At 41.0% G+C, this 27122-nt stretch overlaps 2 protein-coding genes across 5 annotated transcripts in view; both read right to left on the bottom strand.

Moving 5' to 3' along the window:
* Nucleotides 1-804: 804 nt before the first annotated feature.
* On the bottom strand, nt 805-20614 carry NEK4 (NIMA related kinase 4). 4 transcript variants are annotated; one of them, XM_083726535.1, is made up of 17 exons: nt 20289-20604; nt 17774-18040; nt 16127-16324; nt 15401-15508; nt 15163-15201; nt 13031-13185; nt 12329-12458; nt 11594-12019; nt 10259-10312; nt 9684-9824; nt 9144-9278; nt 8725-8791; nt 7774-7880; nt 7103-7191; nt 3724-3923; nt 3129-3262; nt 805-2357 (listed from the first exon to the last, which is right to left on the bottom strand). In XM_083726535.1, exons 1-17 carry the CDS (start codon nt 20379-20381, stop codon nt 2265-2267), a joined length of 2436 nt encoding a protein of 811 aa, XP_083582661.1. In that variant the 5' UTR covers nt 20382-20604; the 3' UTR covers nt 805-2264. The 4 variants fall into 4 exon arrangements, with proteins under 4 accessions (XP_083582661.1, XP_083582662.1, XP_083582663.1 ...); XM_083726536.1 differs by lacking the exon at nt 15163-15201 and having other exon boundaries at nt 20289-20614; XM_083726537.1 differs by lacking the exon at nt 10259-10312.
* Nucleotides 20615-22418: 1804 nt separating this feature from the next.
* LOC310839575 (inter-alpha-trypsin inhibitor heavy chain H3-like) overlaps nt 22419-27122 on the bottom strand; it is a 62670-nt gene continuing 57966 nt past the window's right edge. The window contains exons 31-35 of the mRNA XM_083728206.1: nt 26272-26385; nt 25270-25477; nt 24581-24753; nt 23121-23232; nt 22419-23024 (exon numbers count right to left, since the gene is read on the bottom strand). Coding sequence (XP_083584332.1) covers nt 22895-23024; nt 23121-23232; nt 24581-24753; nt 25270-25477; nt 26272-26385 — 737 coding nt within the window. The 3' untranslated portion in view covers nt 22419-22894. The remainder of the gene's footprint in view (nt 23025-23120; nt 23233-24580; nt 24754-25269; nt 25478-26271; nt 26386-27122) is intronic.

The raw sequence follows: 27122 nt of genomic DNA on the forward strand, positions 1-27122 counted from the left end.
TTACAGACACTGCTTTTAAATATGGAAAACTTCAGGTTTTTATCTATTTTCACTGTGGCCCAAGATAAGTAGATTTAGCAGCCTGTGAGAGACAATGTAACATCCTGTAGTGTAATTCTGAGCCTGAAGTGGTGGTGGTATTGGAAATGTTAAACATTGAAACATGTATTTATTTTTTTTCTATTTAACCCTTTAGCCATTGTACATACCTACAGCTCCCGAGCGTTAAAAGTACCATAGTTTCCAAATAGGTCTGAGGTACCTTATTGTTTAAAATATCCAAAAGCAAAGGTTTTTTTTTCTTTGAATGACTCTTTGAATGGTTGAGAAAACTCTTCCATCCTTTTTCCACATGGAGACTTTTTATTGTCTTTTCCTAACCCCAATTTATTCCAGGTTTTGCAAACTCTATATTGAGTATACAAGTCAGTCATGTGAAAGGTTATGAAAAACTTTAGAAATGAAAATAAAAAGTAGACTATAGCACAAGCATGTACTGTGAATAGTGTGTGTATACTTAACTCTATTGAAAAGGACAAAAATGGAGCCAAAAGAAAAGCAAGCAACTGATTCGACTGTGTACAAAACAGCTATGTAATGTACTCAAGGTACATCTATCTTCCATGTCACACTAAGGTACTAAACTTGTAGCCAAATTATTAGCCAATGGCTTTATCTAGCCAGGAGTCCTTCAAGACACATGCTGTGTAATTATGGCTGAAGGAAAGTACCATATGAAATTTTCTTTTCTTTAATTGATAGCAGGATGAAAACCAGCTGGGTTTTTCCTAAGCAAGGAAAATATTTTGATAAAAGTACTTTATTTTACCAAAAGTTAGCCTCACTTTTTTAAAGTTAAACATTCACACATAAAGCAACAATACAGTAGCAGTAAAGGGTTATATTCTGTCTTGTTGGTCCCAAGGGAGATTATCATTTTGTAAGACCCAATTTATGCTGTTGCAGCAAAAAGCAACCGGGGCAATGGATCAACCAGAGGTAGCTTCCTAGACTTCATCAGAATTCCTAGGTTTCAACAGTTGTAGGACATTCTATGGCAATTCATTCTACTTGAGTTCTCTGGAACTTAGAAGCTTGCTTATACCAATCTAAATTGGGTTGTATCCAGAAATCTGTCCACATAAAATGAAGGGCAGGGCTGGTCCCTAAAGAAAGTTTGAATGGGGTGGGGAAGGGGTAGATCATAGAAAATTGGGCAGAGTAATCTTTTGTCAGGAAATGTTTTTGTGACCTAATGGGGAAAGGAGGTGGTGGAGAAGTCTTCTTATGCCTATCCCCCTTGGTGGGCAAATCTCTTGAGTATAGCCCATCATACAACATCCTTGAGGAAGGCCTGGAGCTGACTGGTAGTACCTGTCTTTCAAGCAGAAGATCCCAGGTTCATTCCCTAGCATCTCCAGACAGGGCTGGGTGAGACTCCTCCCTGAAATGCTGGAGAGCCACTGCCAGCCAGTGTAGCCAATACTGAGCTAGATGGACCAATGGTCTGACTCAGTATAAAGCAGCTTCCTATGTTCCTCTCATAGATAAAACTGTGAAAAGCAGCAAGAGTCTTCTCTTTCTTGGCCCTATTATTTCAAATGAAAATCCTAACTGTTGAGCACTAAAAACGAGCAAAGAGGCCATGTTTAAGGACATTTTGCTTAGAGTGCATAGAAAATATTGTAGCTACAAAAGCTGGGTGTTTGTTTTTAATCTGAATTTTAATAATTACGGTTGCAACAATAGTAAATGCTTTCAGTATCTACATATAAAGAACCTGTTCCTTAGATGGCTGATTCAAAGTATGGGATACAACAGGCTTACTCTGGTGTTGATTAAACATTTTTGGCATTTTCCTACTCTTACTACACTTGCATCGAAAGCCAGGATTAACGACATGCAAGACCTGGTCAAATCAGTGGGGATGGCTATTTGTGATTCGGCAGGATTGCAACCTTAAAAAAACATCATTGATGATGTTTGATATTTATAGTAATAATTTAATATGTAAAAAACTGAAAATATTAAGATGTACTACCGGTATAAAAAAAACCCTAAACACTGTTACTCACTTACCTGGAAGAAACATGTTGCTATTTGTAAAGCTAAACAAGCTCTACAGCAGGTAACAAATCAGTAAAGTAAAAATTGTACCCCACAAATCAGTTGTGTACAGGAAAATAAAAATCCACTGGGGTAATAATTGTTGAATAAAGTCTTGCTCTTTTCTTCATAAAGAAATAGCTGAATTGAGGTTTCTGTCAAAGCTTCACATTTTCTTCCAAGAATTTTAAATGGCGGGCCTTTATGCTGTAAGAAGTATACTTTTCTCCCATGAGCTTCCGCAAATGCAGCTGTTCAGGGTAGGAAAAAACAACAACGGCTTTTCTGTGTTGTAATTCAAAACACAAATGATTCTAGTGTGAAATATTCAGGCTACAGTCTTATGTAAAGTTAAATAACTTCCTAAACATTGATATCCATAGGTTCAGGAATTCCTAACACTGAAACAGGATCAGATAGTTAGGCAGAACATCCCAAAGTGAACTTTTGGAAATTGCACAAATTTAGAGTAACAGTCAATTCATGTTTGACATTCAGTTAGCTATGGGTACTTTAGTCCATCAGTTACAGTGAAGTTAAACATGTTTAATTACATTGGTTTATGTATAGCATCTAATTTCAAGTAGTGGCACTTCTCTGAAGTGCACATAGACGGAAAGTATTCAAACTTTAAAATGGTGGCAGAGAGTGAAGCCTGTTCCAGAGGTTATCTGCAAAAGCCCCTTTGCAATAAATAGGACTCTGTCGCTATTAATTTGCAGTTTATTCAGAAGGAAGCTCCATTGAGTTACCATAAATGGTAAGAGGAAATAAGATTACACTGTGTCCATTAATTTCAATCACTGGAATTTAATAATGACTAATGTTATCTGGATTAGGAGTTGATCTGCATAAGAATTGTAGGACAAACGGGCTTGTTTTCAAAATAGTACATTATTTGGAGTTGTGCAAGGAAATATATGGTGGTTATTGGGAAATACCTGGACTAGCTGTTTTAAATGCTAGACGAGAAAAAAACAGTGTTGAAGAGAGTTGCCAAGTGTGCAATACGAAAGACATACTTCTCTTTTCTGTTCATCTTCCTCATCCATGACATCATACACCTTCTCTAGAAGCTTCACTCCAAGTCCTTGAACCACATCTGCTCTTAAGATCTCCACCAATCTCCTAACCTTTTCATGACCAGAGAGAACATCTAAAATAATAAGTAGAAACATATTAGATATCCTTAATTCTCTGTTTATTATTTTGTTTTAGTTGCCAGAAATCTAAATTGTAATTGTAGGAGTCCTGGTGGAACACTTTTCCTTTTATTCTGGTGCAAACAAATAGCCATGTGAAGGACTTCCCAGACTTCAAATATCAGATTTCCTGCTTCACTATACAAACAACTTTTCCCTCCAGCATCAGTACCCTATTCTCACATGAGCCTTGGAGTTTATAGTCTTGCTAAAGAGGGCATAGCTTTTTGCCATTTAAAATAAGAGGATGGATTAGAGGGCTTAGTTGTGCACTTCTCGACAGAAGAGGTGGGGCAAACAGCCCTATTTCCCCTCTTTATAAGCAAACGTTTTTAATTGAAATAATGTTCCTGCAGTTCAATGGTACAGCAGAATACCTAATATGGGAATGATTCCTTTCAAACATGATACAGACCTGAAGGAAACTCCTGCAACTGGAATTCATCTGGTTCTTCTGATGCTTTTCCATGTAATTTAAGGGTGTCTTTGTATTTCCTATTAAGCCGGAACTGCGATTCGGGAGCTAGTATTGCAGATTGTGAACAATTTTCTTTATTATCCATTTTTAGCGTTTGGGTCATTAGCTGCACCAAGTCATGCATCTCATTTGTTTTTCTGCAAAAGGTATAAAAATCTTAAGTTTTTAATGCACAATTTATGGGAACTTACAGTGGGTTTAAGGCTACACAAAGAACTCTTTAATACTGATGGGGTATTAGGTTATTGTAATGGACAATTCTTATAGGTTGCTTGTTTCCTTGATCTGTTTCTATTCTGGTCGTCCTCCTTTTTCCTTAATTTGTCCTTATTTCTTCTCCTTCTCCCCACCTTAGAAAGCCCCTCCTTTAAGATGCCTATATCAAACTTTGAGGATACCAGTCCCTCATCCCACCCCCAGTGAGCAGGAACAACACCCCCTGATCATTGGCTTAGCATTACATCTGAAGTGGAATCTGTCATTGAAATTCTACTCAGTATTGATCCAGAGCAGAACTCCAACGTATAGTTAGCAGAGTAAAAACTTAAACACGTTGCAGAATTCCCAGAAAATAGACCAGAGGCAATTACATTTCATCTAGCAGAGCTTTACTGCTACTGAAAGCAAATGAGCATAATGACCACTAATCCAATACATTCAGGATTGGCACTGTCCATAAGAAATCCAGTTGCAGCAGACTTAACTTAAACTTACAATAACTTACAAGTTTAAACCTTAACACTAAGCATACTATGTACAGAGCACCACACCAGAAGAAAGAGAGAGAGAGAGAGAGAGAGAGAGAGAGAGAGAGAAAGTGAGAAAGAGAGAGGCTCCTTCTGGCCTCTCATTATAGTCAGCATGACCTTGTAGAAGAGATAACAGAACCAGTTTAAGCCAGCTGTACACAGCTGCTCTGAAGGAATAATCCAAACATCATGAAGTTTCTTTCACACAGGGCAGCTTTCAATTAGAACAGGAAAGATCTCTACACATCAGATCAAAACTTTCTGCACTAAGAAATGCAAAGGCAGAATCATGGGTTATTTAACTCAACCAAACAACAGTTGGGAAGTCAAGTGCAAGCCTTGGCTCCAGTTTAGACATAACGCTAAGTTGTGGTTTGTTGCTCATACTCACTAGCAAGGAGGAGCGAAATGGGAGCTATCTTCACTCTGGCTTGCTGCACACTTGTTGCTCTGTGCACTTTTACCTCAGGTCCCAGCCACCAATGGCATATGGCCCTGAAGCTGCAAAGTGCTCCCACCCCTGGTTTTACTGTGGCATGTAAATGGGGCCAGTATCTTAAAGAGAGGATAGCTGCGGAAATGCAGAGTGTGTCAAACCCATGGGAAATTATTTGCTCAGTAAGCCTAGATGCAGAGAGAGTGTAACAGTTAAGTAGGGCATGGACAGAAAAAGGATACTGAATAAATGGAATGTACCAGAACATTATTTCTGTGAAAATAGATTTGGCTTGCATGAACTGACAGCCTTTGTGAAAGGCTGTTTTTTTCTGACTGAGGAAGTACTACTTAACATTTCTCTAATGCTTTTTTAAAGTTCAAAGCACTTCACATACACTGCTAGTAATGCTTGCAACCTTATATAAAGGTCAAACAATATAGCAGATGTAGGGAAAAGCAGATAAGGGGATAGGGAGTGTGGGCAGGAAAGAGGAAAGAATGACTTGCTTAAGGCTGCCTAATGACTTTATAGGGAAGATGATATTTAAACCAGGAAATTCACAACTGCTTTAATAACACCAGTTTGAGCTGTCTAATCCTTAGATCCCAGCGATGCGTTTGATGGAGTGTCATACTGGGGAAAGGGTTTTCCCAGGATTAAGAGGGTTGTGTTTAAGGCAAAGATTACCAAGGCAGATTGAGTTAATAAAAAAAAATCTCAAAAACATTTTAGTACCAATTTTATTAAATAAATCAGCAGAAGAAAGTACATTGGCAAGAAGGATCTTAATTCGACTAGCAATACGCAAAATTATGCTATTAAATCAGGGCATGTATTTTCTTTAATGTATGTATCCCACTTTCATTGTACAACTTTTTTTGTTTAAAAAAACAACACTTGAAATGTGTTCAAAAGCTTTTTTTGAGAAGTAGGTGAATGGCTGCAAGAAGTGGGTCGGTCCTTGTAAAACACTGACGCACATGATCAGGAGCTATGTGATAAGCATTGGAATTCTTATTTAAAGAACAGCAAAAAGAATTATCTAAAAATCTTTTTAAAAAACCATTTTATATTGAAGAATCTTTAATGCTTCCTGAAGCTAATTCAGAGAAACATTTCCCTGAGTCTTGAAGGGCAGGATGATCTGCCATCTGTGTGGCTGTGGTACGCAGTTGCACAAACTGCCATGAAATTCTACTCAATATTGATCCAGAGTAGCTTCCAATGTATAGTTAGCAGAGTAACAACTTAAACACATTGCAGGATTCCCAAAAAATAGACCAGAGGCAATTGTATTCCATCCTGCAGAGCTTTACTGCTACTGAAGGCAAATGTGCATAATCCAATACATTCATGATTCGCACTGTCCATAAGAAAGCTAGTTGCAGCAGACGTAACTTAAACTTACAATAACTTATGCAGTGGTACCTCGGGTTGAGAACTTAATTCATTCTGGAGGTCCGTTCTTAACCTGAAACTGTTCTTAACCTGAAGCACCACTTTAGCTAATGGTGCCTCCCACTGCTGCCCCGCCGCCACTGTGTGATTTCTGTTCTCATCCTGAAGCAAAGTTCTTAATCCAAGGTACTATTTCTGGGTTAGCGGAGTCTGTAACCTGAAGTGTCTGTAACCCGAGGTACCACTGTAATAGGTCTAAACCAGGCTTCCTCAACCTCGGCCCTCCAGATGTTTTGAGACTACAGTTCCCATCATCCCTGACCACTGGTCCTGCTAGTAGGGATCATGGGAGTTGTAGGCCAAAAACATCTGGAGGGCTGAGTTTGAGGAAGCTTGGTCTAAACCTTAACACTAAGCAGAACGCCACAACAGAAGGAAAAGAGATAGAAAAAGTGAAAACCCGGGCTCCTTCTGGCCTATTTTTATAGTCAGCATGACCCTGACAATAAGAGATAACAACCAGTTTAAGCCAGCTGTACTCAGCTGCTCTGAAGGTATAATCCAAACATGAACTTTCTGCTTGTTTCTTTCACACAGAGAAGTTTTCAGAACTCTCTTGAATTAATTAGAATAGGAAAGATCTCTACACATCAGATCAATATTTTCTGCACTGAGAAATACAAACTGGCACAAATACACTGAATGCCTATGGTTAAGGGAGAAGCCTTACCCTTCTTTACTGTCTCCATCTGATCTCTCTGTGGAGCTGGTGGAAGAGCTTAGTTCATCTTCAGTAGAGCAACCAATTAAGCTCTTTGTCTGTTGAAGACAAAACATGTATTTCAAGCACAAGAAACTATAGACAAAACAGTAGCACAGTCCCCCAATATCTCTTCTTGCAAAAGGGCATTGATTTCAGGGTGTGTGTGTACAATTCTTGCCATATTCCGTAAAGTAGCACTGGCTTGGAACCTATTTAGAGGCTAATAACAGAATATACATTTGTAGAAAGCTGTTCAAACCAGGTGCACAAAATCATTGTGATAATGGAAAAGGCTTCTCATTTTTGTAGATGCTACTGCTACAAGAGCAAGCTTTCTTCTTTGAGTTGCATTGACTTTTCCAACACCGATTGGGCCAAACTGTGTCACAAGTCGCATGTACCAAATCATCTAGTGTATTTTTCAGGATAAGGTTGTTTTGCACAGGTTTTTAAAAGTGAGTTTGACAGCAGTCAATGGCAATAGAATTCAACATTCCTAGCAGGAAATGCTTTCTAATACAATCCAGTCTGTTTGGAAATACCTCCATGTGAAGGACATTGTAGTGCTGTAAAGCACGTGAGTGACAGCTTTGAAAGCCAGCAACTTTGAATGTTGCAAATGCATGATTTCTGCTTACCTCACAGATTGCAAGATCTGATGAAAAGTGAGCAATTTGAACATGATCATCTTCTGGAACTTTTGTTTCTGTGGCTGCACTGTGAGAAGCTCTTCTTGCAGCTGGCCCTGAAAAGGGGTAAATTAAAAGCATTCAGAATCTACCCCTATTTTTGATTGTTCACATTCATTCACATGCTATCTCTGCCAACACACTCAAAGTGGTTTATAACAAAAATGGAAAATAAAAAGTTAAAATAAGACAGCAGCATACTTGGAAAGCAAAATACACAGCACAAAGATGTTAACTTATGAAAACCTGGGAGGCTTTAAAGCAAATCAGCCCATTTCTTTAAAAAGAGGCAAGCAAGGTAGACCACTGGACTTCAAAAGGTAGGGAATTCCATACCTGAGTAGTTATGGCCAGTTATGTTAAATTCTGAGCTTGAACCTGCTTAATTATTACAGTCCCAGGTCTTCACAGACATTTGCCTGGATTTCATATTGATGATATGCAACAGAGCCGAGTTTAGTCTTTCAAAATCGCCACCATTTACTGATTTAAGAAGCTAGACTCTTGGATACACTTCCTGCATCTGACAAAGTGGTTCTAGTCCACCATGCCACAACAAATTTGCTAGTCTTTTAAAAATGCCACCTGACTTTTTTCTTCCTTCCTTTTCTGCTGCAAACAGACTGACATGGCTGCACCTCTGTCATTTATCCTTTGACCAAATGCAAATTTGGATGTTTGATCCCCATCCCTGCCAATTATGACCTGACCTCTCTACCTTTAAAAACATACCGTACTTATAACTTTGAGCAGCCATTAAAATTTGGTGGATGAGTGTTCTGTCTCAGTTACAGCCATTTGTTATTTGTGAAGATACACTTTGGGCAGTGATTGCAATGAAAATGTGTTATAGCTAAGAAATTGCACCATATGCTTAAAAGGGGCAAAGAAGTTAGTTACCAAAAGGAAGCATGTCTTCCTGAGATTGCTTTAGTCTCCTCCTCTCTCGTGCCGACAGTGGTCGATCCTTTAAAATAAGTAACAGTGATATCAGAACCAAGACATGTGGCTTTGTAGTCTGTCATAATTGACCCGTCGATATGTAAAACATAACTGAAAACTGAAGTTTCCAAGACAGTCAATACTTCACTACCTTTTCTCCACTGACTTATTCTACAAGGTTGATATAGGCCTTCAGGAAAAGAATCCCCCACCTTCTTTACTATAAAAGAAGTTTGCCAACCCTGTACTAAGTAGGTTTACAGATCTATGATGGCAAAGTAAGTACACTTTAGTCTATGCATTGAAACAATGCTGAATCTGAGGCTTCAAAGAAAAACGGATAATATTAATATGCTAAAAATGTGCCTGCAGCAAACCTTAGAAACTGCCACTTCGGTACTTCCAGATCTGTTTATAGCCCTTGTAACTGCAGCATCCTGCTTGTCTGTGTTGTCTCCTCTTGTCTTTGCATTCATGTCAGGAGCAGCAGGCAATGGTCGAGGACCTGTATCCTTAAAGGGAGAAAAAGCAGCTATGTAAAAACATTTTTTCTGCTAAGAGGTTAGCTATAAAAGCACTCATCCATCAATACTACCTCAATACAATCCTTCTATACTACCAACACCAAGTCAGTACAAATAATCAGGCAGGTACTTCAGCTCCACTTTTTGTACACCAACAATCTAATTCTGTACATTGCAGAAAGCATAATATTATTTACTGTATATTATCAGCATGGGTATTCTGTTACCCAGTTGTCCATAGCAACACTTCTAAAAAAGTTGAGACACTTCTTTGCCCTTTGAAAAAGCATACTCTTTTAAAACATAATGAATCTAGAGGTGCCAATAGAAAATAGAAAGATGCTGCATTTTAATTAAGGAGTGTTTTCTCTTTTTCACCCTCTCTCAGCATACCTCAAATTGCTCTCTTTCCTTCTGCCGTTGCTGTCGTGACAGGGAAGGCTCGTGAACAGATCCCTGGGGCTGAAAACGGGGGGTGCTTTCGTTTTGAACTGCACTGTTAGCTTCTCCCAAACTTCTGAAGGAGGCTTCAGCCTAAGAATAAACCCAAAACTCTTTGTATATGCTTTCCAGATTCAAAGTGAGGACACAGCTATCAAGGACTACTAACTATGACAAGTATACTCCGGCTCCACTGCCAAATACAGCATGTATCTCTGAATACCAGTTGCTAGGAACTGCAAGAAGAGAGAGCGCTGTTGCACTCAGGTCCTGCATGAGGATGCTCGAGCAGATGGGCAACTGACCTGACCCAGAAGGGTTCTTCTTACAATCCAAAGTATACACATGTTTGAAAAGTGCTATCAGGGACCCATAACTATCACCTTTTTCACATCCTCATCACCAAACCTACACAATTCATTTATGTAGTCAACAGCATTTTACATTCATTTGTAGAACAATTCCCCAAAAGAAGCCACCAGTTTAATTTCACATGCCTTGCAAAACCAAAAAATTTGACTACTTACCAGAATTTCTACAGGCACAAATGGTGCTAGAAGTTTGTCAGTAGAATCCAGACTCTGGAAAGAGAATTTACTGCATTTTCATTAACTTTTACCAATCATGATACTAGCTAAAAGTGTGGCGTAAACATTAGCAAAACAAACGAGCAAATTATTTGAAATGTCCCATTACTGTAAAATAGAAAGGGTAGGAGGAGTGGCTGGCTACATAGTATCCAAGTGTCACTTCTCTGAGCCCAGGAAAAACACTGATATCACTCCTCTGTCTTCTTCCCCACCTTGGCTAGATAGGGACCTGGCTTGTTCTGTTCTAACACTGCTTCCAATTAGCACCAGTGAGTCTCAGGGACACCCTGCATAGAGACAGGGAAATAGGTGTGCAAAAACATCCTCAGACAACATAAACCATTTCACTTCATTGTTTTCCAATGGCCCAAGCCAAGGCACTCTGGGATCTCCAGTTCCAGGGGAAGTGTCTCCTCCCTCCTCCCTCTATACATGCTTGAACCCCAGAAAGTGGGGATGAGCTGATGTTCAAGGGAGGAGGACAAAGAGTAAAAAAAAAAAAAAAGACCGTATGAGGTATGTCCAAGTCCTTATGGTCACCTAAAACAGCTGTTTATAGCTTGGGTCATGTTGATTAGTTGTATCTGATGCTGTTTCATCACAACGTGGGACTTCGTCCTCTCCCCATGCACCTTCAAAATCTGCCCTGGAGAGTTCCCCAACGCTCTGAAGCAAATTTTGGAATAGTGGCACTGGATACATCCCTACATGACTAAAAGAATAACAGACTAAACATAGCAACCTCTTTTCTGCTAGTTCTGTATGTAAGGCTTTGGACTGAGGCCCAATATAAAGGTCATTCGGCCCTTGGATCTGAACCCTCAAGTCTGATGACACAGCTGGTTTGTATATCTGACGGCTTCAATCATCTTCAAAATAATGCCTAAGTATGTGTGTAACAATGACAATGAAATGTCAATAAACAGAACAGTGCACTGTATTGTGGGGGGGGGGGCTGTCTTGAAAAAAGCAATCGCCTTTTCAAAAGGGGGTGGGCATCAGATTAGTGAGAAAGGGTATATAAAATGATGATAATAAATTGTAGCAGAAATGTAAAGTCATTCATGGTCACTAAAACATTTTGTCCTCAGTTCCACCCTTCCTCCAACCACCCTTATGCTCTGCAGCTGCTTTATCTGAAACAAAGAGCTAGTGTAGCTACGTCCTAGATCAATTACCGACAAAAACCCAGTGCCATTAGTTGTTGGTCCTATTTCCAAAAACTTTGCAGCTTCTATTACATTCCTCTGTATTATAAGATAAAATAATTACTTTATCACTCGTGTCTGGAATCTCTGAAACAGGTTGCAGAAGTTTCATGGTATCATCACCATCAGCTGTGGTATCAATAACACCCTTTTTAATAGCTACAGTTTCCAGACATGGATTTGTAATGCTCTGCAACCTTTCTTCCTTACACTGTGGTGCGTTTATTCCTATTTCAGACTCTGCTTCACTGGGAATACTTGAGCTACGGGGCTTTTTATCCCCTGTGAACGTTCCTGCAAGTGTCTGTTTGCTTTCAGAGTTCCTCTTTTCCAACGGAACAATAACTATGTCCACTTTGCTCATTGTTGCCACTGACATGTCCGCGCTGTTCAACCCATTTGTGTTTGCGCTTTTTTCAGGCTCAGGGGCCAGTTTGTTCGAGGAAGAAACCTGAAAGGTTTTATTATGGATTAAACATTTCTCTTCATTCTGTAATTAAAATGAAGGGGGGGGGGGGATAGAATTAATATACCAATCCCATTAAACATTTTACTCAAATGGAATTTCAAGAGCCCAATTTTTTTTTTATCCCATGCAAAATGGCTGGATTCAGAAATGCCTGAAGACGACAGGAGAGCCTGCTCCAGCTGCTGAAAGATGCCTTTGTCCAATTTTCAAGCTGCAGCCCCCCCCCCCATATTCAGCCCCCTGCACCATAACTCGTCCCATCCAGCAGTGTCTCCATTTAACTCTGGATCCAGCCTTCTAAGTCGAGTTAAGAACTAAAATCTAACTCACCCTTTTAGATTTCCTGGAATGTTCATTAGGAAGCTTCTGGGGTGTTACATTTCCATTTTTCAATTCAGCATCTCCTGAGGAGCTCTGGGGTTTGACTTCAGACATTTTCTTATGATTTTTGGCTGTTTTCCTTCAAGGCAAAGGTAGGAAATGCAAACATTAAGGAAACTACAGAATTAAAAGATTTGAGGAAGTATTGTCTTGCAACAAATCAAGGTTGCCTCCGGTCCCTATGTATGCTTTTAGAGTACTTTCTGAAAGAACGACACATGCAACAAACGCCTATACTTCTTGCTGTATATCCATATCAATATATGGGTGTAGATAAGCTTTAGGTAGCCCACCTATAAGAATGAAAGAATTGCCTTGCTGGATCAAGACTGCAACCAGCCTAACACCCCAACAGTGGCCAAATAGATGCCATGCATCAAAGGACATGGCTTGTTTGTTCCTGACATCCAGCTATCAGAAGCAATCAGAACCAGTCACAAATACATTTGGCTTGTCATTTCTAATATCCTTTGACACATCTATCATCTATGAATATTTCTGTTCATTTCAGCCACATTGCTACACATTACAGATTACACATTACTCTGTGCTACACATTACAGAAACCCAATAATCAACAAAAAAACAGCTATTCCAACAACTGCACTGAACTCCTTGCACAACGTAATTTGTCATTTAAACATTTCTTACGCCTTTGTAGCTTCCAAAAACAGAGAGATTTGGTGCTTGATGTAGGGTTGCCTTAGGATGCTTCTCACACTGGGCCTCTCCTCTGGCTTTTTACTAAGCATCGTTCTTATTAGCTCTTTCAAGTGCATGCTGTAATCTTTTGGCATGGGTGGCAGCTGTTAAGAGAAGCAAAACTAACTTTATGGGACTTCTTTGGCTGGCTATAAAGTCATGATGGGAAAACCCCCATGATGAACGTCCATTCATGGCATTACATCAGTCATTCAGATATAACTCAAGCCTTGGATATGCTTTTCTAAAAGGCAGCGTTTCTTCAGAAAATGCACATGACATGCATCAGGCAACCTGCAAAGCAGGGCTGGAACGCTCTAGCTGGCTGTAGCAACCATTCAACTTGCTTCTTAGGGTTGTTGTTGTTTAGTTGTGTCCGACTCTTCGTGACCCCATGAACCAGAGAACGCCAGGCACCTCTGTCCTCCACTGCCTCCCGCCTCCCTTCTTAGGGTAGGAAACGTCAAAGTTCACTCTCACATGCACATGGATTACTGCTGCTTCTGTCACTGCCTGTAGGCTGCTCTTTCATACTTCTCTCTCTACTGGGGCACAAAGTGTACTGTATTATTGTGCTCATGTGGCACTTATCCTTTGCATGGTGTGGGCCACACCTTTTATTGTGTCACATTACAAAAATACTGGAGCAGGGAGGAGCACATGCATTTGAAATATGCACTGCCAAGATGCAAGATCTGGGGAGCTGCATGGCAAAAGACCAGAGTAGCCCAAGGCAGCCGTTCAGCCTTCCAAAGCAGATCTGGCTGGCTTCTCCATTATTCCTCAATGATATTTGATGGCCAGAGTATGTATGAGAGAGAAAACAGCCAGTCTAGGAGAAAACTGTGTTGTTGGTCTCCTACCACAAAACTGCAGGTAAGCAAGCTTCTGGATGGTTGTGCCTAGTGGAGTATGCAGAGCATGAAGGAGAGGTCTAGAGTGTAAATGGGAGTTTTTACAATGGTTCCAGTGAATATTCACCATGAAAACCAGAGTTGCTACACTCCTCTCTTGGTGCTGCTATGCTACCCAGGCTAAGCCATGGTTTGCATCATGTGCAAACCCGTGCTCTTGGCTTGTCACATTTGATGCTTGTAGTTTGTTTGAGGGAGACAAACCAGGAACCTGGGTATGCACCTAATGATAAGCCAAACCATGGCTTAGCTCAGAGTAGCACAGCAGCACCAGGACCAGGAGACAAGTGAAGCAGCTACAATTTTTGTTCTGGGGACCTATGCACTTGCTTCTTCTCACTAAGCCACAATTTGACATGACACACATTTTAATGCACAGACTATTGCTTCTATTACTATTTATCATTAAAATCTTTAAAAGTATGTTCTTATGCTTATCGCTTTCATGCTAGCAAGGTAACTTTGGTATATGTGGGTTGCCTCAGGTGACTGGCATCACTTAAGAAAACCATCTGTGTTCTAAAAGGTTCAATCTTTCCTGCTTATTCACATGATCTGTGTCACACATGAATAGTTAGGCGAGTCACTGAAAAAGAATTATTACTGAATGTGGCTTAATAACAAGAGCTAGACTCCTTGTACAGCTTCCCTGAGAACATTCCTGCTCTTAGCAGACATTCTCATGGTACCACAGGCAGTGAGGGTGAGCAGAATCATTACTGTGCTGGCTGGACTCCTCAATTACAGTCAAAGGCAGCTGGTATTGCAACAGAAGCAATAGTGCCTTTGCTCCTCTTTCTCTGCACTGCAGCCTGATAGAATGACTACCACTAAATTAATGTTTTAAAGCAGGGATGGGGAACCTGTGGCCCTCTAGATGCTCTTGAAAACTATCATCAATCCCAGCCAGCATGGCCAACAGTCAACCATGATGGGAGCTGCAGGCTAACAGTATCTAGAGAACCACAGCTTTCACCCGCAGCACGTCTTAGAATAAGTTAACATAACACTACTGGTGTATTTAAAAAGACATTAATTTTCAGGTTTCCTTAATATCAGCATGCATTCATATCACACACCAAACAACAAGAAAGCACACACACTCTATCCTTAAGACTGTGTTTTTAAACCAAAAGGGTTTTTTTGTTAAACATGCTGAGAACTTACTGCACATGTGGTGCTTGAGGATATCCCAGGGATTCTACACTGAAAAGGAAAGCATTTTCCTTTCTTCAGCAGTACAGTTTATATCCTTTATGTCCTTAGATAATAGCCTATTACCTAGTCTACACACAGTTTTTTGCAACATACAAGGCGACAGGGAAATTCTTGCACATATGGATACTTCAGCAAGTATGAATAATGGCCCACAATTAGCGTAACAAAAATGATAAAGGAATGTTACCTTTCCTTCAATAATTCGATATACTAAGGAGTTCATATCTTTAGCATTGAAGGCGTGCTTCAGTGTGGCCATTTCATAGGCACAACAGCCCAAAGCCCAAACATCAGACTGAAAGCAAAAGCAGAGAAAACATGTGTTCTAAAGGTTCTTTAAAACAGAATCAGACAACACATTAGCAGGCCATTTCACAACTTGGAAAGGGAGCCACAAGCACACATAGGCTTCTGGATTGTGGTCAATTTGTTTCACTAAGGTTTCTTCTAACAGAGGCATACAGCTTATGGACAAATGGGATCTTTGTTTTATCAAAGAAAATAGATAGTGGAGGAAGGAATTGCTTTTGCTTAGCTGGGAAAGGACACTGGATTCTTGTGAACACATGACGAATACATCAGCAATTTTTTAAATGGCATGTAAAAATTTTAGACAGCTAAACGCTTTGCCTGAACTGTACAGTATTTCTCATATAACTATAAATGGCAGTGTACTACCTTGAATCTTAATTCAAGCTCACGTTCATCAATTTAGATGTAAAGTCTTAGAATTCCTGTGGTTTTAATAGCCACTCAATAGAAGAACTAAGTTGGTTTTCAATTACATCTCTTAGCTTGCTGTCAAATCCAAAAGTAGAAGCAAGCATCATTGAATTCATTGGTCTACTTCTGAGCAAACCTAAAACCATGTTGCAGCTTGGAAAAGGAGTTCACAACACATAATATACTTTACCTTATAATTGTAAGGCTTGTTAGAGAACAACTCAGGGCTCATGTAGTAAGGTGTGCCAATGAGAGTACTAGCCATGTCATACTGATTTTCCAACACTCTAGCTATTCCCAGATCTCCCACTTTGATGATATTTGAACGTGTCAGGAATACATTCTGAGTTTTGAGATCTCTGTGCAGAATGTGCCTTTCGTGCAAATACTGAAAAATAACATAACAGTATTTACAAATCTCTAACTCACAACCTAGGTTACCTCACAGAGTTACAGTACTGCATGCAAAAAAAGAAATTCTCTTGTGCAGACCACTCTTGAGTTCTTCAGGGGGGGAAAGCAGGGTATATTAAATCAGCCTTCCACAACTGGGTGTCTCCAGATGCTTTAAACCACAACTCTCTCTTCAGCTGACCTCTGCAGGTCTGATGAGGAAGGAGTTATTGCCCCATCCTTTCTCATCCCCACCAGTGAGTGTGGCTCTCACCCCCTTCAGTGTTGTGTCTACTTAAAAAAAGAGAAAAAGTGATGCACGGCCAAAAAAAATTGCATGGTCTAGATGACTGACCATGCTGGCTGAGGTTAATGGGAGTCCAACATTTGGAAAATAATTTAAAGTAGATGCAGCACTGAAGTGGGTGGCGAGGTTTCAACACCTTTGCACAACTCAGCTCCCTAGTGTAGAGGCAGAATGCTTCCCCACTGGTCATCAGGCCCATCATTTGATGAGTGGGGAGGGAACAATAGGCTCCGTCCTCAGCTAATCTGCATGGATCAACTGAGAAGAGAATATGTGCATGTGACTGGAGGTGCTCGACCTAATGATGGCTTGTGGCCCTCAGAAGGTTGACAAAGGCTGGATGTGGACCTCAAGTTAAAAAAAAAGTTAGCTACACCTGGTCTAACTGGATCAAGACTATCCAAGAATATTTGAAAGACTCCACACTTTTCTGTTCTACACAGAACAGCTAGGATGTTAGAAAAGATAGATTCTAGATTGATTAGAAGCATGCATAGGTGGCAATAATACATTTACCTACTACGTTGCTATATCTTATTAAAGGATTACAGTCTAAAAGAGATTCAAGTCATGCCAAAATTCTAGGAAAGGTTTATTTAAATTTAAGAGACTAAGTAAGAATCAACTGTTTCAGATGCAAAGTTACGTTACCTCTGAGGGGCTTCTGCTGGTTCCCTCACTGTGAGAAGCAAAGTTACAGGGAACCAGGCAGAGGGCCTTCTCGGTAGTAGCACCCTCCCTATGGAACGCCCTTTCTTCAGATGCCAAGGAGATGAAGAATTACAGAACTTTTTGAAGACATCTGAAGCATAGCTGTCAACTTTCAGATTTGAAAATAAGGGATCAACAACCTCGAAAATAAGGGATCCGCAGCCTCACCTGTCCCGGGGACAGTCTACGGGATATCTAACAATCCAGGATAGCAGTGGGAAGCAGTGGGAAATGGCGCTGGAATAAGAGAATTTCCCGCAAAAGAAGGGAAGGTTGACAGCTATGATCTGAAGGCAGTCCTGTATCGAGAGGCTTTTAACGCTTGATGTTTTTATTAAGTTTTTAGATATGCTGTAAGCCACCCACAGTGACTGGGGAAACCCAGCCGGAAGGGCGAGGTATATATGATAAAATTATTATTATTACCTGCAAAGCCATAGCAATCTGAACAAACCATTCCACCACCTGACTTTCAGGCAAAAGCTTTCCCTTCTGTTCTTTCAGCTTATGATATAGGTCCCCTCCTTCACAGAAGCCCATGACAATGTATAGGAGGCCATCTTCCCCTTCCCAGGACTCCCTATAGGTAACTATATTAGGATGCTTTAGCTGAGACAGCAGCTGGGCTTCTTGTTCTGCTGATTTTCTCTCACGACTCGAGGCATGTTTAAGGTTCAGCCTTTTGATAACATACTGCAGAAATGAAAAAAAAATGAAGTTATAAACAGTCACAAGTATATTTAGTAGGCTTAAAAATCCAGCATATAAGCCTATTCTGTAAAAGTCCAACTAATTTTAATTGAACTTTTATCATCATACTGGCCTCAATCCAGAGAATCCAATTACTTGTACTGTTATAATCAACAGTTTAAGCTAACTGCAACTAAGTTCTCCAACTGTCAACAAAACTTGAAGCACTGCTAACTTTTTCTGGATTGAGGCCAAAGTGTCTAGGATCAGAATGTTTATAAATATGTTTGTACCCTCTGATCCCAAGGCTGAAGGCATTGGCCCCAATCCAGTTGTACCAACTCTAACATAGGCTGAATTCTCATGCCCTTGTGATGAAGCCCCACTGAATACAGTCAGACTTGCCTCTGAATAGACATGCATAGGATCGCACTGTTAGAATCCATGCAATTGTTCCATAGGCTGGGCATTTCAGGGGGGGAAATATCTTTTTGTAACTGACTTAGAATATATTATAAATGAATGCTGCATTCATATAATAAATAATAATAATAATAATTAATTTTATTTATACGCCGCCCTCCCCAGCCAAGGCCGGGCTCAGGGAGGCTAACAAGCAATAATAAAAATTAGTTGAATGAATACAACTTAAAAACAAGATTAAAATACAACATTAAAACATTGAAACATTAAAACATTAAAATGCAGCCTCATCACAGGAGGAGAAAGGGAAAAAAGAAGAAGAAAGAGGGGGAGGGAATCAAATTGACTCCAAGCCAAAGGCCAAGCGGAACAACTCTGTCTTACAGGCCCTGCGGAAAGAAATCAGATCCTGCAGGGCCCTGGTCTCATGAGGCAGAGATTTCCACCAGGCCAGTGTTGAAAAAGTCCTGGCTCTGGTTGAGGCTAATCTAACATCCTTAGGGCCCAGGACCTCTAGGGTGTTGCTATTTATGGACCTTAAGGTCCTCTGTGGGGCACACCGGGAGAGGCGGTCCCATAGGTACGAGGGTCCTAGGCTGTGAAAGGCTTTAAAGGTCAAAACCAGCACCTTAAATCTGACCCTGTACTCCACCGGGAGCCAGTGCGGCTGGAAAAGCACTGGGTGAATATGCTCCCATGGCAGAGACCCCGTGAGGAGCCTCGCTGCAGCATTCTGCACCCGCTGGAGTTTCTGGGACAGCTTCAAGGGCAGCCCCGCGTAGAGCGAATTACAGTAGTCAAGCCTGGAGGTGACCGTCGCATGGATCACTGTGGCCAGGTTGGGGTGGGAAAGGTAAGGGACCAACTCTCTGTGGTATCATCAGATCCAAAAAGGTCCCCAAATGCAGCTTATGCTGAGGAGAGGTTTTTGCAACTTAACCGAAAGGTGCAAGATGGAAATGAAAGTACAGGTTAAGTACTTAATTCGTTCCGGAGGTCTGTTCTTAACCTGAAAACCACTTTAGCTAATGGGGCCTCCTGCTGCTGCCGCGCCGCCGGAGCACGATTTCTGTTCTCATCCTGAAGCAAAGTTCTTAACCTGAAGCACTATTTCTGGGTTAGTGGAGTCTGTAACCTGAAGCGTATGTAACCTGAAGCGTATGTAACCCGAGGTACCACTGTATAAAAGAATGTCAACACAGCATCCTCGAAATGCAACAACTGCCAGATTTTCAGCTGCTTAACTCCTACGAAATAATGAACCGCAAACGCTCAATATCACCCTAACACAACAACCCTCTTCACTGGGGTTTCCCCCCCCTTACTGCCCCTCTTGCTCAGCAACTATCTTTTGCCTGATTGAGGAGTGAGGTTATTACCTCTCTACCAGGTCGCTCAACCATTGCTACCGTGTCCTTTCTTTTAGCAGATCAAAATGACAGCAAAATCTGCAAGGTGTTGTTTTTTAGAGGGGGCAATTAGAATAAGATCTAATGCATTTTCTATAGTTAAGCTTTTAACACTATCTTCACTGTACGTTTTATTTTATTTTATTGCTGTGGCTGATGCAAATAAAGATTCTTTTTCCACCTGTGCCTGACGGGTGGGAAACCTGCGGCCCTTCAGGTGTGTTGGGCTCCCAACTCCCGTCAGTCCAGCCAGCATGGCGAACGGGCACGGAGGGCAAGAGAGAGGCAGACCGACACCTCCTGGGTGTTCACCTGCGCTGCTTTCGCAAAGTCATAGCAAAGGCCGCCGACCCCATTTCAGACCCCCTCCTCTCCAAGCAGGCAGGCAGACCCTCCTCTCGCGCCGCTGCCCTCCGTACCTGTTTGTTGTCCTGCCGGTGCCTCACCAGGCTCACTTCCCCGTAGCTGCCCTTCCCCACGGCCCTCACGAAAGCGTACTCGCCGACAGGCATCCTCGCAGGGTCCCGCGGCCGGCACGGGAGGGGGGGCGCCTACGGAAGCCGCCCCCCGCCCGCCAACCGCAAGGACGCGGCAGCCGATGCCATAGAGATAGAGCTACAAAACCTCCAGAGACCATAGAGAGCACCCTCCTTCGGTGGGGAAGGGAAAGGAAAAGACCAAAAAGAGCGCCTTGCTGTCTATGGTAGTGATCCTGGTCGCTGCAGCGGCCATCTTGGTCCCGGGCCAAGATTCATTGACTTGCGCATGCTCCTCTTTTCAATTCGTTGGCGCCTGTCTCGCGCGGGTGGGTTGAACCCGCTTTCGTCTCGCCGAAAGTCTGACGTGCCGCTGCTGTCTCTGATTCCGGCAGATCAGGGGTTCCCAAGCTTTTGTTTCTCACGGACCACTTGAAAGTAGCCGAGAGTCTTGGCTTCAGTTCTACTGAACTAATTTGTTTGACGTTGCTTTTGGTAGCGATGGAGTGTAACGACTTCTTCGATTGCGACGATTCTCAATTGTTTTCATTGCTGCTTTTGCTATTTTATTGCATTACAACTTTAATTCGGTAGAATTCAAATTGTAATGTAGCAAAAATACAATATAAGAAGCAATAAAAGTGTAGCTTTAAAAATCAACATGGATATATAATGTGGACGTGTCACAGACCACCACATTGAAATTTGAATATTAGTGCGGACCAGTTTGGGAACCGTTGCCTTAACCTGAACCTTGGTGAGGGGGATGGGATTAATTTGGAGCCTGATTTTTTTTTTTTTTTAAAGTTCAGGGCAGATGTCTCCTGCTTTGAAAGGGTTGCTCTCTTGTGCTTTGACGTCATGCTGCGTGCCTTTAGATTCTTGTGTGCAATGGATTACACTCCAATCCTGCATAATGTTTACTTCGAAGTAAATTTTGCTGCGTTCAGTAGGACGTGCATCCAAATACTTCATAAATTTATTTGGGATTAACCCACAATTACATCAAAATTCTATGTCTTTACTAGGTGGGACTTGTAAGCAATAGTGTAAATCTAGAATACTCCACTGTACAGGCACGTTCAGTTTTAACTTACTGCTCCATGAGTAATGGGAAATGTGATGCAGACATTGAGTCACTACTTTAATATGGATTTCTTTTAAATGATTTTTCAAAGTATACCCAGGAACTTTGCTGCCCATGTGTCCTTGGGGAATCACCTAGTATACCTCAGCATAAACCTTAGGTTCATAAATACTTTGAAAAAGGAATCATAATTCTCTGAGAGGAGATACAGAGGTCCAAAACAGTCAGAGCTAGAACTGTACTAGAATATTAAATAATTACTTTAGTTTAATTTTGTGTACAGTGGCACTTATCCCTGTCTGTATTCTCAGGTACTTCCTTAACCCATCAATGCCTCCAATAGTTTCCCTATAATGTGAATATCCAAATGGGGTATATTATACAAAAAACAGTATGTCTCATGTGCATTAAGTATGCCTGAAAATGAGAGCTTCTTAACATGCTTTTGCAATGTCAGAATGTCAACTACAGCTACCCACATAGCTGTGAGAGTAGTATATGATGCCAAAGGCACCATTGGGCATGCAAAAAAACAGCACTGAGGGTTGGTTAGGACACTACAAGCTGAAAATCCAGTATCTTTTGACCTGGTATCTGCTGAAAGGGATAAATGTGGAATCTGCTTCAGCTATTTGGTACATATATATTTTTACATGATGCACCAATCGCTTGACCAATAAACATACAACATGTTTAGCAGATAGAACATGCAGCAGTGCAACCTTTCATTTGTACCAAAGAAAACAAAAGTTTATGGGTTGTATCCAACACTGCCATTCCACTTGTGCAACAGATTTCCGTTTGTACAACGGATCTTTCCCCCTTCTCTTCAACACCCTGTGCGCCTTCAGAGTCTGTTCCAGAGGGTTGGGGAACCTTCTGGAGCAATTTTTGGCAGAGGGGATTGCAAGCATTTATACTAGCTGTTATACTAGCTGTTATACTAGCTAGAGGCTAGAGAAAACACACATTCATTCATTCATTCATTCATTCATTCATAGCTTTAATGGTATGCCGCTTTTCCACAAAAAGAATCATGGCCTTGAAACTGAAATTTTAATCACAGTTGGAATGATTATACAAAATGAAGTGCTTTGATACCTTTGCTTTGAACTTCTTCCTATCAACACTACATTTAAAATGATGCAAATCATGGCTGCATTTAATATGAAGAGAAGAAATCAGAATGAGTGCTCATAAAAGAAATGATTGTACTACCCACCAAAGCAGTCTCTACTAATAAGAGAAAACAGCAGCCCCTAGCTTTGTAGAGTACACATCCTACTTCTGATAATATTTTGTAGAAATGTAGGGTGCCTGTGTTGTATGCAAGCAGGAATCACAAAAAACCTTGATCTGTGGTGACATTTTTGGGGTGGGGGTAGGGGTGGTAATTAGTGGTATAATATTGAAATATTCTGTCACTTCAAAGTGCTGCAGCCAAAGATGAATATATCTTGTTCTAAAACAAGCTAGGAACAATGTAGTCTGTGTATATGCCATCAAGTAGACCTTCTCCATTGTTGTGAATAAACCAACAAGGGACATTTGTACCATGCTTTACATCTTCTGTGTAATCTTTCTGCCAACCCCTAAAAATAAAAGAAAAAATACATAGTATTAAAATTAAAAGCCAGAGCTTCATGCAGGCAAAATACTATTTCTCAGATACCCGAATTGCTATTTACCTGGTTACTGTCAGCTGGTTATTTTTCACAATCATTGTAGCATCTGGTTTCTGAGGATCAGACCCAGGGTGGACTTCAAGTATATTAAAGTCAATTGGGTGGAAAAACTGCCCTAAAGGGTAAAAAAAGCAATAGCAATTATCACTATGGGTTTGAGTTACTTCCACACTAAGATCTTTCAGCGGTGCTGAGGCAATTGTTCTTTCACAATCATCTAGAACTGGAATTAAAATAGTAGTTCCTCATGCCACTTAATGTAATACTAGATTCTGCACCAAAAATGTATTTAAATTTGTGTTTTTAAATGCATTTTTCCTCAAAATATGCATTGTATGTCTAGTGCATAGACAGATCTATCTATAGTGCAGTCCTATAAATCTATTCAGAAGTCCCACTGAGTACAGTGCAGCTTGATTCATCCAAAGTATTTGTGAATTGCATTGCTGCCTAAATACATTTTCTCTTAAAACATGGACTTTTAAACTCATTTTGTTAAAATAAAAATGCAAAAGTGGGAACCATGTCAGGGACATTCAGAAAGCAGGAAAGCTGATGCATAACTAAATTCCAGTCTCCATTAGAGCTGGAGCTACAGATCAGGTCAGTTTATATCAGAATCTACAAATAACAAATTTCTCAAACATCCCCAGTTAGGAACACGGTCTCTTTCTTAGTTTTATTTAGTTTGTAGACTCGTCAAATACAATTGCTCTTGTGGTAGCTGTAACATTATGGACTGATAAGAGATATAGGTATCCACTGGGATGTTTTTCATGGAATGAGGCCAAATATATGGATGTCCAGTGGTGCTATTAGGGCAGGACTGGGAAGCAGAAGGCCAGGGTCCCGCTCTGCTGAATGAGTAGGAGGCCCCTAGCCATGGCGGAACTGAATTACTAGCAAGTGAAAGAATACACATTACATCTTAAAGAGTCACTTCCAGACCATTATGTCCAGGGTCTAAAATTGTGTAACTATCATTATGAATGGCATAATGATAGGAAAACCTGGTCATTATGCACATTTAAGCTCTTGTTTCCTAGCTTGCAAAATGATGGCAAGGCAAAAATTTCCAATCCTTATAAGACACTTGAGAGGGGGGAAATTAAGGAAAAACACTGCACTGTTTACATTTTTAACGTTCAGAAGCTGCATTACATCCACATAAGAGGCCCCAAACTTCAAAACAAACAAATGTACAGCCTAATCTTATTAAGTTTACTGAAAAGGGTGCTTTATTTTGCTCAGCAGAACTTACTAAGAAGCAAATATCTTATTTCCCCCATCCTTCTCCCCCTCCCATCTATCAAACTTGTTACTTTCCTCCTTTGTTTAAATATTTGCACATTGTGGTTTACTCATTGCCCCAAAGGTTTTCAACTCAAATAAGGTTTCCATACTTCTGGAAAACGAATATTGCTTTTCATGTTCAGCATATCAGTCATTTCACAAATTCATACCTAATAAACCATGGGTACGCCCAGACAACCTGTGACTATCCAACGTGTAAAATCCTAGAAAATTCGGATGTACTGCATGTTTGCTCCATGACTGATGCAAAACCACTATAAATGTTGCTCCTTCTCCCATTGAAAATTCCAGGCTCTTTTTCCGAATGATTTTCAAAGTCAAACTAGTTTGGATAAAGAAATACAGTATGAACAGGTGCATTCAATGGGTAACACCACAAATAGCTACAGCAACTCGAATAAAAGACTTTGGGGAAGTGTGTTTAAGAATAGGAAGCTGCCTTGTGTTGAGTCAGGCCTGTGGTCCATATAGCTCAGTATTGTCTACATCAGCCTTTCTTAACATTGGGTCCTCAGATGTTGATGGACTACAGCTCCCATCATCCCTGACCACTGGTCTTGCTAGCAAGGAATGATGGGAGTTGTAGTCTAATAACTTCTAGGGACCTGAGGTTGAAAAAGGCTGGTCAACACTGACTGGCAGCATTTCTCCATGATTTTAAGCAAGGATATTCTCTGCCCTACCCATACATACTGGGGCTTGAACCTGAGTCTGCATGCCAAGCAGATGCTTTGCCACTGAGATACAGTCCTTCCTTATCTTTTATGTCTTCTGTTATCTGTGTTTCTTTGCTTAAGAAAAAATATATTTTAAAACATGCTTGGTGTGTGAATTTTACCTAGGATGTAGTAAGGTGACTTCATCAAGCCATGTGAACATCATTTGCTTTGTGCCATTGTGAAGAGTGATACTCTCAGGAGTTATTTCAAGCTTTACATTCAACTGTGTATTTCGAATCCCAAGTCTTCCAATATAGGTATTGTGTATTGACCCTACATCATTACTGCTCTTCTTTTCGCCAATAAGTTGCCCATTGACAGTAATACCTAAAAAGAGAAGGAGGGGCATAAGTAAATAAAAAATTTTCAGAAAAATAAACCTTGGTAGCTAAAAGGGCAGTTTTCTATGGACAACTACCTTTCTAAGGAACTCCACTTTTCTGGAAGTGGGCAGGATAAAAGGCCTTAGCTGAACCCCAGATTGCTGTTGGAGAAAAGTCTCAGTTTGAACCTGTCCAGGATCCTTTTATTCTAGCCTGGCCTTACTGACTTCCCACCCAAGCCACCTTTAGGCACCTGTCAGACCCTGCAGGTTCCCTCTTGTAGTGAGAACAGAGATAACAGGCTCCAAGTGCATCTAGCTATTGGAAAGTAGAAGAAGAGGAGTTTGGATTTGATATCCCGCTTTATCACTACCCTAAGGAGTCTCAAAGTGGCTAACAATCTCTTTTCCCTTCCTCTCCCACAACAAACACTCTGTGAGGTGAGTGAGGCTGAGAGACTTCAAGAAGTGTGACTGGCCCAAGGTCACCCAGCAGCTGCATGTGGAGGAGCGGGGAAGCGAATTCAGTTCTCCAGATTACGAGTCCACCGCTCTTAACCACTACACCATACTGGCTGAAAACAATGCTGGTGCATGTGTGTGTGTATGTGAGGGTGGGTGGGTAGCTGTAGGTACCAGCTGGATGGGACTGCACAGCAACCAAGAGGTGAGGAGGAGCAGCCCATGTCCTTATGCAAGGGTGTTACTGAGTACTTTCATAGCTACATGGGGCTCAAGGCTGCAGGCTGGGCACTCAGAGAGTGGCAAGTGGCGCTCAGCATGTGTGATAAAAGCTTACCTGTAGTTGGGTCTCTGATTAGGTTTAACACAACGCCTGGCTCTTCATTAATGTTAAAGCAAAGAGCATCTTCTTTTTGGGGCACATCAATAATGAAGTGTGGATCTGCATCGACTGCAAATGGATATTTACAATTAGATCACTGATCATTCTCTGAAAGCACAAGTTCATTTCACATTTAAAGAATACAGAAAAACTCCAGAAATGCGGAAAGAAATTATCTCTGCCTGTAATGCCCTTACTGTGCTCCAGAAAAAGTTCACAATTACAAAGTTTGGTTGGAACTACATGTTACTGCAGCAAATGTGGGTCCTCAACATGAACATTGGTGGGGCTGGGGTAGAATCTTTGTAGGGCAGAAATGAACTGATATTCAGCTGCCTAACCTGAATAAATTCTCCTCCTAGGCTGTTTTCCTCTCAACTAGTCTTACTTCCAACCTCAGAGCCTTGCAGAAGGGAAATAGTAGGAGTATGGAGTGGATTGTTGGGATTTGCAGGGACAAAATTCTGGAAGGGTTAGGCGCCACCCTCTCCTGCCTGCCAATTCTCCCTGACAAATGCTCCTCCCCAGTTAGAGTTAGGAGGCAAACAGAGAGTTAGGAACCACTTGCTTGTTTCATAGTACAGTATATATAAATATATAAAAGGATGTCACATAGAGGAGGGAGAAAGGTTGTTTTCTGCTGCTCCAGAGAAGCGGACATGGAGCAATGGGTCCAAACTATAAGAAAGAAGATTCCACCTAAACATTAGGAAGAACTTCCTGACAGTAAGAGCTGTTCGACAGTGGAATTTGCTGCCAAGGAGTGTGGTGGAGTCTCCTTCTTTGGAGGTCTTTAAGCAGAGGCT

This window comes from Podarcis gaigeae (assembly GCF_964106915.1).
Source record: "Podarcis gaigeae genome assembly, chromosome: 2".
Taxonomy (NCBI): Eukaryota; Metazoa; Chordata; class Lepidosauria; order Squamata; family Lacertidae; genus Podarcis; species Podarcis gaigeae.